Raw genomic sequence first — 16,207 nt, 5'->3', positions numbered from 1 at the left:
AAATAATTATTTTTTTTTACGTGAAAGAATTAATATGTGACTTGAATGCCACTTGTTGTAGCCTATATTCAGGCAATAAGGTTGCTAGGAAACAAGGACAAAGCACACGAATCGAGCGCCCTCTAGTGAAAACCTCTAACACTCGAATTGTTCCGCATTCTGTGTACTGAGGCGGGTTAATTTATAAAACACGAAATCAGTACCAAAGAAGTAACATAAGCGTCCATGTAGTAAGTACTCAGTATTACCACTGTGGAAAAGACTACGGCAAATAAGTATAGTATAAAAAAATATCTGTAAGACTATGGTTTACCCAACTAGAAGACCTAATTCTGTCCTTTCGTGATCCATCACTTATGCTGCTGTAAAATGCAATTTCTTTCTGATCATAACAACAACAGTTCAGTCATTAGTTGTTGTCTTACAGAGTCCTAATACTTGGGATTAGAACAATCCTGACCAGATGCTCTGACTGGACAATAAGGTTTAAATCGGTTTTTATAATGGAGAAAAAAACTCTACATATAAAGTGAGGTTGAATTAAGGACACATTTTTAATCTACGTGTACACATATTTTTAAAGATCATAAAACGTTAAACGTTAACATAAAACATAAAATGATCAGTCCCAAAAATCTGTTGGTACTGTAGAGAATTTAGCATATCTGCTTTATCTGTGGAGACTGCTGTAATACAGCAGTATTTTATCAGTTTTGTATATTATGATGAATAGAAAGCATAAACTGTTTAGCAACTGTTGCATGTACTCTGATTTGCATGGGAGCAAACAGTATTTCAACTCGTGTACGTGAGACCAGACATCTTCAGCGCCTGCGCTCTTAGCATAAATAATTGAAATACTTCCTCTTAAAGGCAGCTCTGATGGTTTCTAGTTTTTAATTTTGAATATTCATGTTCTACTAAATAAGCCTCCAATGCATAAATAGTACCGCTGTGTTTCTCCTTTTTTCTTTTTGTGCTGTCAGTAGACGGTGTTGTAGTTGCAGCATTGCATCATGTGTGCTCAGGACACAGATTTAAGACTGGGTGTACTCAGCAGCGTGACAGTGCTCGTAATACTGTCAGGTTATTGATTTGAAAAATTCAAGGAATGAAGCGCTTCGGATTGCAACTGGCATGTCCTGCTACGCTGTGTTTGAGTAACCAGCCCCCTTTTTTACTTATTTTTCCGTGTTCTCTCTCCCACTAAAAAAAGACATCTTTCTATCGAAAACACTGCGAAGGGGATTACATTAGGAGGCTTGTGTAACAATGTCCCCTTCCTTATAGGATACTTAGCTTGGGAGAGCTCTTTCAGCCATTTTAGCACCGGTAAAGTTTCAGTGCCTGGTTCTGTTTTCATGTGGAACAATGCTTTTTAACACACAAAAGCCAAAAACAAGAGCTTCGGAAATCCATACAGCAGCTGCTATTGGCTTTTATTGACGCGAGTCGCTCTTTTTACAGTGAATTCTAGCATGCGCTACATGTGACGATAGGGGATGCGGGAGAGTGGACGAACAGACGCAGGTAAATAACTGGTAAGCGTTTTAATGTATTTTTATGACGAAACATATATATATATTAAAAATCATAGTGTAGCTTTTGATTCCATATCAAAGTTGTATTAGTGCGGTTGTTTTTCTGATTAAAAACATGTATAACCTTTTGCGGGAGTCATGTTTATATACAAATAATACGAAGAGACTTGAAGAATAGTACTTTGTTCCCATTTTCTGTGGAAAGATTTAGGACAATCTACCAATCATAACCCTGAGACCACTGAAATGTATTAACGCCTGTATTTTAGTATATGTTTTATGGTGGTTCTATTAATTTACGTTAAGTTCTCATCATTGCACACACAGACACGATGCTCTACGAAACGTTTTCAATGAACATACTTCAATTTAGGTCCTTTTCTGTTTATCATGAGCTGCGCACATTCTGAAATATTGCCGGGAAGTGCATTAACTAACAGAAATGTAAATTCAGTCGAAATATCCTTATATCTGAGGTACAGGCGACTGATGTGCCCCTGTCCAAGTGCTATTCATGACCGCAGCGTATTCTAAATGAGTCCGCGGCAGCTGTGCTGTTCTGTGTCAGGCAGGGGGAAGTGAAACTTTTACGCACCAAAATTCAAATGTTTTCCTGCCCGAGAATCATGCTTAACCACATCTGTGTATGTATATCTGTGTATGTGTAGAGATGTGCAAATGTTTTCCGCATTTCACTGTGTTTCGGACAATTACGAGTTTCGACACGTTCTTCACATGTTAAATTTATTGATCGAATTTTTGTACATACATTAACTAGTTATATTTTAATTGCAATTGGTTCTTACGTGTCGTTTTTCCTAGTCATCAGTGACTTTACAGTGTAGGCGAATGTGTTTTTTAAATGAGTAAATAATCTAACTGAACATAATTATTTAGGCACATGCTTTAATGGTAGCTGTAATAAATTTACAGTAATATCCTGTTTTTAGTGGACTGCTAAATTAAATGTTTATAGATATTCAGCTTGTTCTGCATGAGACGATCATTCTATATTATATAAATTAGGATAACAAGGGTCTAATAGAATCTTACTTTAATAAGATGTGCTTTGCGGACAAATGCAGAACAGCTTGACACAAATGTTCCTTGAAGGATTTAATGGCATGTCTTTAATTAGCCGATGGAGCCTTTTCTGAAATGGAGTATTAATTCATGTCTTATCCCAGGACTTTATTCGCTCTTTCTTTTCGTCTTTCGTCTTTCTTAATGATTGGTATGGATTGACCCCTAAGGCAAAATGTCTAGTGTTACTATTATGGCAATTCTTTTGACTCATGTGTTTTCCACATCAGAGTCTCAGCTATCTACTGGTTAAGTCTGAAAGTATAATTGTCCCCTGAGCCAAGTCTAATGGAGGTGTCTGCAGTCATATTTGCATTAATGATTAAGTTGACCTTATAAAAGAGGAGTGATAGTGCAGCACAAGGAGAAACTATCGAACATCCTGTCCAAACATCTTGGTGACAGGAATTTAATCATACCTAGAACACTGGGCCATTTTGTATCTGAAACCTGGACACAGTGTGTTATAGAGGTGTCTAAAGAGGAAGGAGAGTTGCAGAAGTTGAACTGAAAACAGGAGGTAATAAAGGACTTCTCACACTTAGCACAAGAGGAAAATTTGAAGACTTAGCAGTAGAAACATCGTTTAAGTATTAATCCAAGCCACAATAAAAGGTGTCTGCATTTAAAAATAGCTAAATGTGGGACAATAACAGAGAATAAAGGACTGTAGGAGTTTGTAACAGGTTACCCAGGCACAATGTAAAGCTAGTACTCTGACTTCCATCAAGAAATGACTGGATTAGATTCTTGGATCAATTAGCTACTACTGAAAATAGCTACTTTAGATGGGCTGAAAGTCCATCCTTGTTAACTTTCTTATTTTCTTTGTTGAAGGAAAAGTGGCTTGGGCTTTTTATACATACATTGACTTTTTCTCTGTATTTTTACAGTAACACTGTCTTTTTCTCACACATTCCTTAGCATTTATTGCTTCAGTGCGGAAAAAAAAAACATACATTTAAATAGAACTCAGAGCAAATATTGGCTTTATTAGAAGGCAATTTGCAGAGTTACAGTGGACTAATGGTAGCCTCAGGATGGTACATGCAGGACAGTGGTGTAAATCAAAGAGACAGACGGAACATCATCAATAAAACATTGCCATAATTATATGCGGTGCTGCCTGATATTCACGTGATTTTGGTTTCCTGTAAACTATGCTTTAAATTTGTGACTAAAATCCTCTTCATTCAGGCTATTCACCAGATATTTGTGTAGTACAAAACATATTTGCAAGCATTAATGTGTACATCCCTAACCATAAAGGCCATGGCGATTTTTCTTAACACAATGGGCCTTGAGCAGAACTGGCTTGAAAGAAACGGTAATGCTCCTTTTGAAAGCAACAGTGAGTAACAAATTGCAATGTCAAATATCCGGAACAGCTGTCCCACACAGCTCTCGGATCGAGAGCTAACATGAATAAGGGTGCTGTGACAAAACGGTAGCGAACCTGATAGCTTGCTTTTCAAAACCGGCTCCTGTAGAAGAGGAGACGAGGTGTGAAGAAAAAGCTGCGTCACTCTTCGAGTTTGGAGTTCTAGGTGGCAAGCCTCTCAACTGAAACACTGAGAAAAAAATCATTTGAATAATTCGGGCTTGCCACTTGCACATAATCCTAGCTCGAATCGAAACTTCGACCAGTTGTCAATCACAATTTACTACCCAAAACCTGGACTTTGTAAAACGTTTTTTGATCTCCAAAGGCCTTTTCATTCTATAGAAAGGAGACCTGCCTTCAAGTTTAGCGTTTAAAGTTTGTGATTTACAGGTGAGTCCAAGCTTGATTTAAGTTGAGTAATAGTGTGAAATGCAGTCAGTAACAACTTGAGTCTGCTCTTGACCTAGGGTGTCATGTTTTGTTTACTGTTTTATTCCATAGGTTTTATATGGAGTGTATTCAGTGCCTCAAGTACATGTAATGCATGTGTATTTGTTTGTTATCATATTGATGGTCCTGATTTGTTTGGTGACTGAATTCTGGTGAATAATCTTGCCAGACAATCTCTTGGTTTTGCCACACAAGAAACCTCTAAACAGCAACATCCATAGTAAATTCCCTAAAACAAAAAACACAGATTTCAGCTCTTATCATTGTACTAGCACACAAGCCTTTCTTTGTGGCCATGTGTGCAGCATAGCTTTGCTCCTGCCCAGTAGTTCTGCCCTGAAGTTTGGAAACAGAGAGGAAGTAGCTGTACCGGAGAAGTGTGTGGCTTCTGGCAGAAGGCTTCAGCTGGCAAACCCAAACTGCTTTTTGTGCCCAGTGAAATGACAAACCAAGGAAGGCTGTGATGATTGCTTTGATTGGATAAGTCGGGCATGCTACTAAAAACTGGCTAAAGACAACCACTCTCATGGCATTTTAAAGATTGTCATTTATAAATTAAATTTTTGCAATTCCAATCTTTTTCTCCTTAGCTTGTAACTCCTTCTTATGTTTAGCATAAAAGGAAGCAGGGTGTCTTTGTTTTAGTCTCGCATGCCGGGCTTGTTACTTTCCTGCAGTGACAGACAGTTCAGAGTAACAGATGGTGTCAGAATTGCCCCGTCTCTCCCCTGCTAGCGTGCCATGGGCGTGGTGATTGAATTGCATTGTGAAGGGTGGCCTTTCCACCCCATCCTCCAGTTTCGCTAAAAAAGACTTGTGCTGTGTTTCAGATGAGGAAGGAAACCTTACCCCATTCTTTCAGACGCTTTTTCTAAATTTAGCACTGGATACACGAACAGCTCCGTGATCCTTTAGAGGTAAAGAAACATTTTTTTAAAGATTTTTTTCCAATGTTTTAGCACACATTTTGGATATAGTTTTGTTTTTAAGTGACATAGCACCCTAAGGTTGTAATTCTGAAATCTTTAATTATAGAGCTAAAAACAACACAAATGTAGAGTCTAACAGATAAAACTCATACTATATTTAATGAGCTAGATTTTCATGGCACACATACTGTATGAGTTCCTTTTTTAATAAATAGACTGTGGCCTATGATGATGTGCTGTGCATTTCTCCAATGCCTTTCTAACAAGCCTGGGTAAACATACCTGTGTCTTATACTCTGTTTGATACACTCTGTATTGAGAAATGAACCCAGTGTGGTTCCAGAGCTGGTCCAACGCTCCAGAGCTGGTCACAGTCTTAACAAATGCTGCTAAATATACTGCTGTAATGTGGCACAAAGGGTGGAGAGTTTGTCTTATACTGTATCTTATCTTACTTTTCTTGGTATTGTACCTACATTTTTGTTTGTTCTTTGTTGCTATGGTAATATTACCTGACTCCTGCCAGTGATAGTGCAATTTGTGTTGAATATGTACTGTGAAGTCATTCACACGTAATATTAAGGAACTGCAATGAAATTTTGCTTTTAAAGTGTCAGCACAAGTGTCAGAACCATTTGAACCTGTCTCTTCCGACTCATTGATGTACTATAAAGACAACTGATGCATCAGTAGAGCTTCCATCTAAACAAATAAATAAAAGAAACACATTAGTCATCAGATTTTACTGCATAGTTACAGGCTACCATAGCAACTACAGTAGAATTTCTGTTTGGCTCTGTATTTACAAATTAAATGCTGAAGCAAGATCTTTTCTCATTTATGTACAGTGTATTTAAAACTTGTGTATCATAAGTTTTATTTTTTAATTTATTAGATAATAACATGAATTATTTTTATAGTCTATTTTTAAGTCCTTTAACGGTTGCAGTTTTCTTTTTTGACATGCACAGTAAGTCTTAAACTAGCTGTTCCTATTAGGTAAAACTCTTTAGTAAACAGCGATTGCAACTCCTTTTACTACGACTGACCGTGTAGTGTCATTAGTTGAAATTGATTTGTCTTCATTCTCTTCAGCATTGCAAGGCCTCTGGAAATGACAGATGGATGCATTAGGAAGAACAGATCCTCCCAATCTGCAGCCCACTGGCAACATGGACCAGACGTTTAGCTTCAGCACACTGGTGTGCATTCCTCGTTAGCATTTTTGGCATAGAACAACGTAAAATTAACAAAGTGTCTGCTTGTGAGTCAGAATAATTAACACTCGCTGCAAAGCAGGTCTGCAACGTAGGTTTTATCCATGCTGTGGAGGGTGCTTGGTAGCAGTTACATTTGTACAGCTCTTGAGATGGCTTTTTTTTCTTGACCGCATATTAAAGAGTGTGTGATGTTCCTACCATCAGTCAAGTGTCCAAACTGCAGGAATATTTGATGTCTTGGTTCCTACTAGTAAAGCAAAGATTCCTAATTTTAAAAAGATTTTTCAAGGCCAACAAATCCTTTTTAGTGCATTTATGTATACAGCTGACTTTTGTTATATGTAAGCCTTAATCTGTTTACTTCCTATAGCACTTAACACTTGTTTTCACTCCAAGTTTCCCACATGAGCCCATCGACAGGTGATTCATGATTTGTCACATTTTCTTCATACATTACTATGGGTTGTGCAGACAGTGACAAGTTCAGTGTTCCTTTGTCTCTCAGTGACCAGCCCCCACTGTAAAGGCTGGGTAGGATCATGTTCCAGGGATGTCATCTGATAGCCAGATGTTGTCACTGGCTGCGATTGCCTTGCAGAAGAAGCTGGCAGCAGAGCCAGACCACACTGATGTCAGCCTGCCCGCCGTGGAGCGAGTTCGAGCTCTGAGCAAGATGGGCTGCAACATTGAGATCAATGAAGACATCACCCCCAGGCGCTACTTCCGCTCTGGGGTGGAGATGGAGCGCATGGCAGCTGTGTACCATGAGGAGGGCAACCTGGAGAACGCCTTTGTCCTCTACAACAAATTCATCACGTAAGCAGCTGCCGTGTCTGCCGGCCTTTTTGCCTCGGCAGGCAGTACTCTCTGTCTTATTTTTCATTTTCAACAGTGATTTGTCCTCGTCAGCAACCGCTGTTGGTTTCTTTTCTGGGTGTGAAACAAGCACCAGCTCCCACTGCTGCTGCTCCTGAGATTCAACTGGTGTTGGAATTGGTGATTGCAGAGGTCATCAAATGAAAGCTGTTTTTAACCCAAGCCCACAGAAAGTCTTCGTTTTCTAAACTGTTTGCAAATGAATGCGTGGATTAGATCAAAAAGTGTAGCCACAGGCCAAGGTGCCCAATACATGATGGAGATTTAGGATTAGGATGAGGATTTCCAGAGGCAAGCAGCCCTGACCAGGGTTTGCATACTTTTAGTCTTAGGCCGCTTATGATTTCGAGTCAATTGGAGCCTAAGACATATATTTCCATAAGATCACATTACAGTTTGCTCAGTGAAAATTTTATTTTAACAAATAATTCAAATCAACACAGATGTTAGGTAAGGAATTAAATACTGGTATTAAGATGCTAAATAGAGAGTGGCTCTCATGTACATTTTAGTTACATAAAACGTTTCATTATTCAGTCTATTTGTAGAGAAACTTCCCAGCCATCGAGACTACCAGCAGTGTACTGTTCCTGAGAAACAGGTCATTATGAAGGTAAGCCAACACATGGACATGCCACCACAATTCCTTGGTATAGGTTATTATCCAGAAGCATTTGCAGTACTCTTCCAGCTTGTCCTAGCCTTATTGTTGTTGCATTACCTTATCGTACTTGCATTATTGTTTTTCCTGTACATAGTGTAAACTTTGTATATACTGGATTGCAAGTTGTGATTTCAAAGTGCAATATTATTATTATTAATACTTAACTGAAATAAGAAAGGAGATATTTGTATAGTGTTAAAAACAACAGGTCTGCACACTTAATGTTCAGTAAAAGATATGCAAATCAATGTTCATGCTTGCGTATTAACCCAGCTCAAGAAAAGTGAGATATTGCATACATTTCCCCCTCAAACTACAGAAGAGCTCCAGGCTCATTGGAAATGTGTGCATGCCCTGTGCGAGATGACTCATGCTTCCACTTTGTTGGCAAAGGATGGTTTACACTGGCACTTTTCTTGGGATTTCTTTAGGTTTAAAAAAAATCGTAATGGCTTTTTAGATTTTTGATCATGAACAGAACAAACAAGTGTTCGTGTGTTTCATTGAAGTTGCTCATACTGAGGCAGTTTAGGCTAGTTCTCTTTTAAAACCCTTTGAAAGGTTTCTCAGTCTATTTTGAGGGTTTGACAATTAAGAAATTCAGATTATTTTTAATTTTTTTTTTTTCCATTCAAAAGACTTATCAAGGCAATCACAGAAACACCAAAGTTGAAGTGTTTTTTCAATCAGTAAATTACGCTAATAACTGTTCATAGTTTTTAAAGCAATCTTCATTTTTGGTCAATGCTCATTTTTTGTTACAGTACAGCACAAATAAGCTGATAAACCTCTGTACTGCCTGTACAGCCTAATGACATGATGACATTGTTGTAGTAAGAATGGAGCTGACAGATTAACCACACTTGGATTGCATCTTTTATATTTTCAGAAATTACAAGAAGCTTTTCCAAGAACAGAAAAATTGAAAAAGCTCCTTCAAGAGAAGTATAATAAAGAATACATGCAGCATGTGAAGAATCAAGTAAGTATTTCATGTTGTTGTGAAAGTAATGTGTTTTGTAGCTGTTTGCAGCAGTATTCCCATTGTCAGTAATCAAGCTGAAACAATATAATTTACTTAATATAGAAATCATCATTATAAATTAATTTTTAATGGAATTGTTTGACACAGAAAATCCCCTTTGTGTCATTTTAGGAATGAATCTTGACCTCTGTATTTATCTGAGTTAGATTTTGAAGTTCAAAGGAGTTCCAGTATTATTAAAAATATGAAGTACATTTTACTGCCCTCATTTCTTTCTCTGATTAGGCAAATTAGTTTTGAAATTAAAGATCTTGACCCATTTTAGTATCTGAACCTACTTTAAAATTGATAAAGGTTTATATTTTCTTGTGCAGGGCAATTAAAATAGAACATTACCGACCCGAAAACACGATGTTAATTGAAAATTAAAATTAAGTTTGTTAGTGAGAGACGTATCACCTCTTCAATCGGTGCTCACTCTCATGTAGGCACTGTGAGACTTCCATTGTAAAAAAATGGTAGATGGTTCTGATAAACTGTCTTTCAGAGGAAAGCATGCATAGTCCTCCTGTGTACCCTGGTATGATGGGTGAAGCAATAAACCAACTTAATCAAGATACGGTATTCAGTGAATTAAATCATTGGTGACTTCAAATTGTAAAAAATAATAAAAAACTGGGAATCTTCCACCATATTAATCACTGTCATTCTTATTTGCAAACCATAACTTTTGTGGTATATCAGCAGTATTGTTCAGTAAAGAGAATCGGGATAAGACGACTTAATATTATGGATTGATGTGTTTTTTCTTGTTATGGCCTCAGGGAGATAGTCACCTACATGACAGTAGGCCAGCATCTTTAAGAAAAGGAAAAGGATATGGGGGAGCTGGATCACCAGGATAAAAAGATGAGTAAATGAAAGATGAAGCTAAAGTCTCAGTTTTGCTTGCCCTACAGAGCAAAGCTGTGGAGCACTCCAGCCTGCAGATGCAGAAGCTGTCTTTGCTAGAGGAGGAGAAGCAGCGAGTGGCCCAGCTGCGCAAGATGCAGATCGAATCAGAGCAGTTCCGCTACTTCGAGGACCAACTGCGCAGGCAGGAGCAGGCCAACAAGAAAGACGAAGCTGTCCAAAAAGTGCCTGAGCAAACCGACGGGTCCTGCCTGGCTCGTCCCCCCAAAAACAGCTCCCGGCTGGACCACAGCCACAAAAACAGCCAGTCTCCCCCTGTCAACAGGGCCTTCAAATCTAGTGCCACGCTGGGTGCCATACAAGGTGAGTTCCTGCTTAGATACCCTGACTCAGAGAGAGAGTCAGGAAAGGTAAGAGGAAAGGTACATACAGACTTTGCATTTGCATCCACTATTATCTGTGATTCATTTCTAAATGTAATTGCAGCATCTGCATTTAAATATAGGATGAAAATAACTGTGATATAAGTATGGTCTCTTGTTATAATGTTGCACCACAGCTTTAATTAATTGTAAAAATCACAATTTGGTGTGTATTTAGATACAGGCTGTCATCAAAGAACTGTTTGTCTTTTGAATTCTAACTGTGTAAGAGGATGCATCTCATATTGTGCTCTTATATTACAGATCAGAAGGTGGAAGGGCTAAGGAGTGTTGTCGTTCCTAGAGACCTATCTTACAAGTTTCTGCTTCTTGCTGACAGTAATACAGCCAGAGGGATTGAAACCTGTGGGATTCTTTGTGGAAAACTAGTAAGGTCACATAAAATTCCCCTTTCCGTGAAGGTCAAGCAGACGGAAACAGCCTGCTTTTCAAAAAGGACAAAATAAGAACTGGATCTAGAAGTTATTTCTAGAAACGTAGTTAATTATTTAGTTAATTATTTTGAATTCTAATTGTAACTTAGATTGCAATTAGAATGGTCTTACACAATTTTTATTTAATACATTTTAATTCTTCATTTTTAATGTGCTTGTTTTTGGCTTCAAACTGAATTTATTTATTGCTAAAAATATGCATTTAGAAAGAAAAAGAACTGTCTTCACCTTTATAGATTTTAAAATAATCAAATATTTTTAAATGAGGTAAGAAATGTTTGAGTTACTTAATGGAAACTTAAAAATCACAAAAAATATGAACATAAGAAGATTATAAATTTGTGATTTGGCTTATCCAGCCCACTTGGTAGTTTGTAACAAAAGGATCTAAGGATCTCATTCAGCCATGTGTTGAAAGAAGCAAGAGACTCAACCCTAGTGTTCTTATTTATAAGATCACTTTATTCACATACAATTTCTTGCATAAGGAAAATGTCTTTTCAGGCCTAAAGGACCTGTTTAAGAGCTGAAATGGAGTCAGAGTGGTAGTCATTTCAACTGTTAGATGACCTTTACCTTTCGATATTCAGGAAAGATAAGATCACTGTATTAGCCATATACAATTTCTTGCATTAGGAAATTGTCTTTTTGCATACCCCAACTTGCTCTCCATGAGACACACAGGCAGGGAGAAAAGCTTGGTGTCAGAGCGCAGGGTCAGCCATTGTACAGCACCCCTGAAGCAGCTGGGGTGAAGGGCCTTACTCAGGGGCCCAACGGAGTAAGATTCCTTTGCCGGTCGCAAGATTTGAACTGGCAACCTTCCAGCCACAGGCGCAGATCCTTAGCCACAGAGCCAAATGGACGTTGATTTTTTAGAATGTATTTTGATAATATGTTGATATATTATATTCTACATTGTATTAGATTATTCACTATAATATTAGGATACATCATATGCATATTCTTATATTGCCCCTTTTGAAAATCTGGTTGAAAAAGTTAATTTTGTATGAATGCTGTTGTAATGACAGTCTGCAGTTAATGTGAATAATTCAGAATTATGCTACATATTTTCATCATAGTCATAGGCGAAAATATGTGTAGCACTCTTTTGGGTTTGTGGCATACTGTAAGTATGCAGCCCACTGCTTTTTACATATATACACAGCATTGCCAGAGGTCTGTATGGCAGTCGGTGTGGCTGATCAAATACCCACCAAGTGTAGTCTGATTGTCTTGACAAAAGTCCATATTCTTAGACTGTGACAGGGGAAGTTAAAGGTCAAAGGCCACCAGGACAACTAGATGGACATACCAAAGAGGTCACAGTATTTAATGGTTGAAATGGTTAATGTTCGCCAATGGGTCAATCAGCATGTATCATAGCTATAAGCTGGTTTGAAATGCTAAGAATGCTTACATTTACATTGTAGTTTTACACTTCTGCAGTCCCCAAATGTTTCTTGTTAATTTCTGTGTTAATTTTCTCTGTAAAGCAGGTTGAAAAAAGAAAAAAGAAACAAAATACAACAGTTAATAAAGATAAAGATTAATCACTCTTATCAAAATAATTATTGATTTGGCAGCCAAAACAACAACCTTTTTTTCCCAATTAAAAATGTAATGAAAAATGTGTTCAATAACAAATCACATTTGTATCATATTTATACTACATCCACCTCCCCCAGTGCTGGAATACACGGCCACAGAAAGCAGAATTGTTTACTGTATAAACTCTAGCCCTCTAGACGCTACTAGCATGTTATTCTCAACTTCTGCACCTGTAACCTCTCAAATGTTGTTTTGGTCTGGCAGACTCATAATGAGTTTATGATAACTCATGTGATAGTTCCCAAGCAGTCTGCGGGCCCAGACTACTGTGACATGGAGAACGTTGAGGAGCTCTTCAGCTTCCAGGACCAGCTTGACCTGCTCACACTGGGCTGGATTCATGTGAGTCCTCTTCCAGTTGTGCCCATAGACAGCATGGTCATCTCTGCTGTGTTTCTGCTACATCATCTGAAAGATTGGAAGCACAGGTTTGAAGAGCTAAACTAGTGATAGGGAAAACCTTCATGAAGAAAAATTGCTCAATTTAAATCACTGTGATTTATGGCTCCTAGTTCCTCGTAATAACCAAAAATGCTGCATTTTACTGCGCCCTTCTGTGAGGTTTGACACATTAGACTATGACCATGTAGTCTAACATGCAAAAATCATTCATAGCTGAGTTTTACATTTTTCTTTGAACAAACTAATACCAGATGATGGATAATGTCTACTGAATAACAATAAATGACTCTTATCCTACAATGTTTTTTATGGATGTGAAGATAAATATGATCATATACTGTGCAAGCAGAAAAACGATTTACCTCCACAGGCTAGCCAGGCTGTATAGTGAGAAAAGAACATTTCAGTGCATTGCATACCTAACTGTATTTTGAATGCGATTTTATATTTGAGCCCCAGTGAAGCAGAATTTATTTCATTTGCACTTGAGTCTTCTGAGCATCAGGCTTTATGGAAGGATTGTAAGCGCTGATGTCTGCTGTTAATCACTGTTCTTGAACATGTCCCTGAGAGGCTGAGTGTAGTGGCCAATCACTGAAATGCTTTTTATGGATTTCTGCCTCTCTGTATGTGGCCCCTGCTGAAGAGCTGTGTCTTTCATATTGAAATCTGTGTTTCACGCTATAAATTGAATGTACAAAGAGGTTAGGTGTCTGAAGCAGTTGATCAGGGGTTTCCAATTCTATAAAGGGGATGTACTGTAGCAATTTTTACTACAGTGGCCCAAGATGGAAATCTTTCAAAAATGATAAAACGATGCCTCTGCATGTTGCTTGCCTTTTTCAAAACCTCTTTTCTGGTCATAGACACACCCAACTCAGACGGCTTTCCTGTCCAGTGTGGATCTTCATACCCACTGCTCGTATCAGCTAATGCTACCTGAAGCGATTGCAATAGTGTGCTCTCCAAAGCACAACGAGTAAGTCGTAATGTTAAATCCATGTATTGGATATGGGTTTCTTTTCCGTTTTCCGTTTTGGTAGGGGGGTTTTACTATAATTTCTGACGATGAACCAGAACAATACAGTATATCACAGAAATGGAAACATATTATTTTTCTACAGCATTAATATAGAAGTTTTTAAACTATGCATTAAAATCTGTAATATTAACAAAAAAAAAACTTTTTTACTGCAGTTATTAACTTAAGTATAAAATGTAGTTACAGATAAAGCTTCCCATAATTCTAAAATGCCAGGTCTATGTTTTGTAAATACTTTAAGACAACATTTAAGTTATGGCCATATGTGCAGCATTGTCAACACAGTGACACTGCCACCTTTTCATGGTGTAATCATTTGGCACTTGATTGTGTTTTCTCAGCACAGGACAGACTTCATTTGTGCCTAGAAGAGAGCTGCTGCTCCTTTGTTCTTTTTTTCCCCTCAAATCTATGCTCCTGGTGGACACATGCAGGAAGTCACAAATATTTCACACAATCATAAAATGCATAAATGAGTTCATACAAATTAAAACTTTTAATATTTGATATTACTCCACGGTCATTACTGTATTCTTGTTAATATACCATTTTGCAAAAATCAGAGGAGCGTTATGATGTAAAATAATGTTGCGCTACATTTATAAAGCATTAGCACAATGCCAGGAACTGGCTCAGTGGGTGTAATGTGCTGCTGAACTGTGTGAGCCTGAATTCTGTAGCAGCTATTTCAAGTCTATGAAAGCAAGCGTCTGGAAATTTTATGATATATGCCAACCACATAGAAGTGCATAATCACCAGGTAGAAATGCATTTAAAAGGAATTTTTATTTTCACTTTCAACCTTTTTGTGAATGTGTGTCTTGTTTTTTGTTGCATTTAGCACTGGGGTGTTCAGACTGACAAGCACAGGAATGGGGGAGGTAGCAGGATGTAAAATGAAAGGATTCCACCCACACTCCAAGGATCCCCCATTGTTTAATGTAAGTGTCCAACATAACTTCTTCAGTGAAGGTGTAATGGAATGCAAAATATTCTGAATTTAGTTGTGATTTTATATGGCATCTACAGGGGTTAATCAGCTATCAGGAAGTACTGGTCATCTGTTTCTGTGAGGACTGACACTTCCTGTCATTATTTCCAGGTCTGTAACCATGTTGTTGTGAAAGACATGAAAACAACTGTGCTGGACCTGAGGTGACAATGAGGACGAACCTCACCAGGAGCCATTCTCTATGTGGCAACCATTCTGGCAATTCAGAAAGCTGGAGTTTAAAGTTTTATATTTATATCTTTGTTTACATGAAGGCTTTTGTATTTATTTATTTTTTTTAAAGGTACTGTGAATTGATATCGTTTTGCAGACTGGTGTGAACATTCATTGTGAAGCTATGACAAATGCTGGTGAGTTTATTTTATTTTGCTATTGTTTCAGTGGCTTGCACTCTGAATTCACATCGCTGCAGAGCCAGGTTTGAAATGATAACTGTCTGAGACTATTAGACTTCTAAAGCCATATGCCTCATTTCCTAAAATTTAAACTCTAAAATCTTCAACTTGAATTTCCCTGAGGTACATGTTATAAACAAAATGAAAAGGCAATGGACATAGAATGTGTGTTGTGTACCTGGGCTACTTTTGCATTCTTTAAGATTAATTAATTGCCAGTGGGCTCAGTTTGCCCTACATGCAAACTAATTTCCTGTCTAATTAACTTACCATGGGGGTAAGTTTGTACTTAGGGAAAATTAGACCTATTATAGTTTTGCTGGTATGGTGATACAATACTAGGTTGTAATGCTTGAAAAAATATTTTACGAGCAAAGGGTAAAATACAAAGATCGTAGACTCAGAACAGGATTAAGGGACATACTATTTTGCAGACAGCATATACAGTGCTTTCTTGTTCAGTTACAAAGATAACTATACTTCCTGCATGTACAAGATATTAGAATCTGTTTTAGCCAACTACATTCTTATAGCAAAGTAGAATTTCAATTCAGAAGTAGAGTTCTGTCTTTAATTCCATTTAGGAAATTTTATTTGTTCCCTAAAATAATCTAGATGTGGTCTTTAGGAGCTAACTATCAAGAATATTAAATGCTTATTAACATATTAAATTTATTTTAAGATTTGTTTTGTGTATTTTGGGAACTAGATGCTTTTAATATTTTCTTCAATTATATATTTTTTCTTAAAGGTGTAAGTAAATCTTTAACTGACCAAAAAGCAGGTTACATTCTTGTGTTTTAAATGCACTGTAATAAGAA

At 37.5% G+C, this 16,207-nt stretch overlaps 1 protein-coding gene across 9 annotated transcripts; it reads left to right on the top strand.

The window, feature by feature from the left end:
* Positions 1 to 211: 211 nt before the first annotated feature.
* Positions 212 to 15,627, top strand: stambpl1 (STAM binding protein-like 1). 9 transcript variants are annotated; one of them, XM_015346683.2, is made up of 13 exons: positions 212 to 230; positions 1,468 to 1,541; positions 5,289 to 5,375; positions 6,483 to 6,589; positions 7,206 to 7,423; positions 8,021 to 8,096; positions 9,037 to 9,129; positions 10,092 to 10,407; positions 10,731 to 10,855; positions 12,740 to 12,877; positions 13,804 to 13,916; positions 14,821 to 14,920; positions 15,082 to 15,627. In XM_015346683.2, exons 4-13 carry the CDS (start codon positions 6,509 to 6,511, stop codon positions 15,136 to 15,138), a joined length of 1,317 nt encoding a protein of 438 aa, XP_015202169.1. In that variant the 5' UTR covers positions 212 to 230; positions 1,468 to 1,541; positions 5,289 to 5,375; positions 6,483 to 6,508; the 3' UTR covers positions 15,139 to 15,627. The 9 variants fall into 9 exon arrangements, with proteins under 9 accessions (XP_015202169.1, XP_015202172.1, XP_015202171.1 ...); XM_015346684.2 differs by lacking the exon at positions 212 to 230 and adding an exon at positions 897 to 1,160; XM_069188932.1 differs by lacking the exon at positions 212 to 230 and adding an exon at positions 897 to 1,332.
* The last annotated feature ends 580 nt before the right edge of the window (positions 15,628 to 16,207 follow it).

The sequence above is a fragment of the Lepisosteus oculatus genome, chromosome 4 (genome assembly GCF_040954835.1).
Source record: "Lepisosteus oculatus isolate fLepOcu1 chromosome 4, fLepOcu1.hap2, whole genome shotgun sequence".
Classification (NCBI taxonomy): Eukaryota; Metazoa; Chordata; class Actinopteri; order Semionotiformes; family Lepisosteidae; genus Lepisosteus; species Lepisosteus oculatus.
Note: the sequence above shows the minus strand (reverse complement) of the source record. Positions and strands in the feature narration are given on the sequence as shown.

What these genes read in the sequence shown, in the direction of transcription:
- stambpl1 (XM_015346683.2), top strand. Translation starts at nt 6,509, where the DNA reads ATGGATGCATTAGGAAGAACAGATCCTCCCAATCTGCAGCCCACTGGC. An exon ending in AGAAACAGGTCATTATGAAG is followed by an intron (nt 8,097 to 9,036) that starts GTAAGCCAACAC and finishes TTATATTTTCAG; the next exon opens with AAATTACAAGAAGCTTTTCC. An exon ending in TCACACTGGGCTGGATTCAT is followed by an intron (nt 12,878 to 13,803) that starts GTGAGTCCTCTT and finishes TTCTGGTCATAG; the next exon opens with ACACACCCAACTCAGACGGC.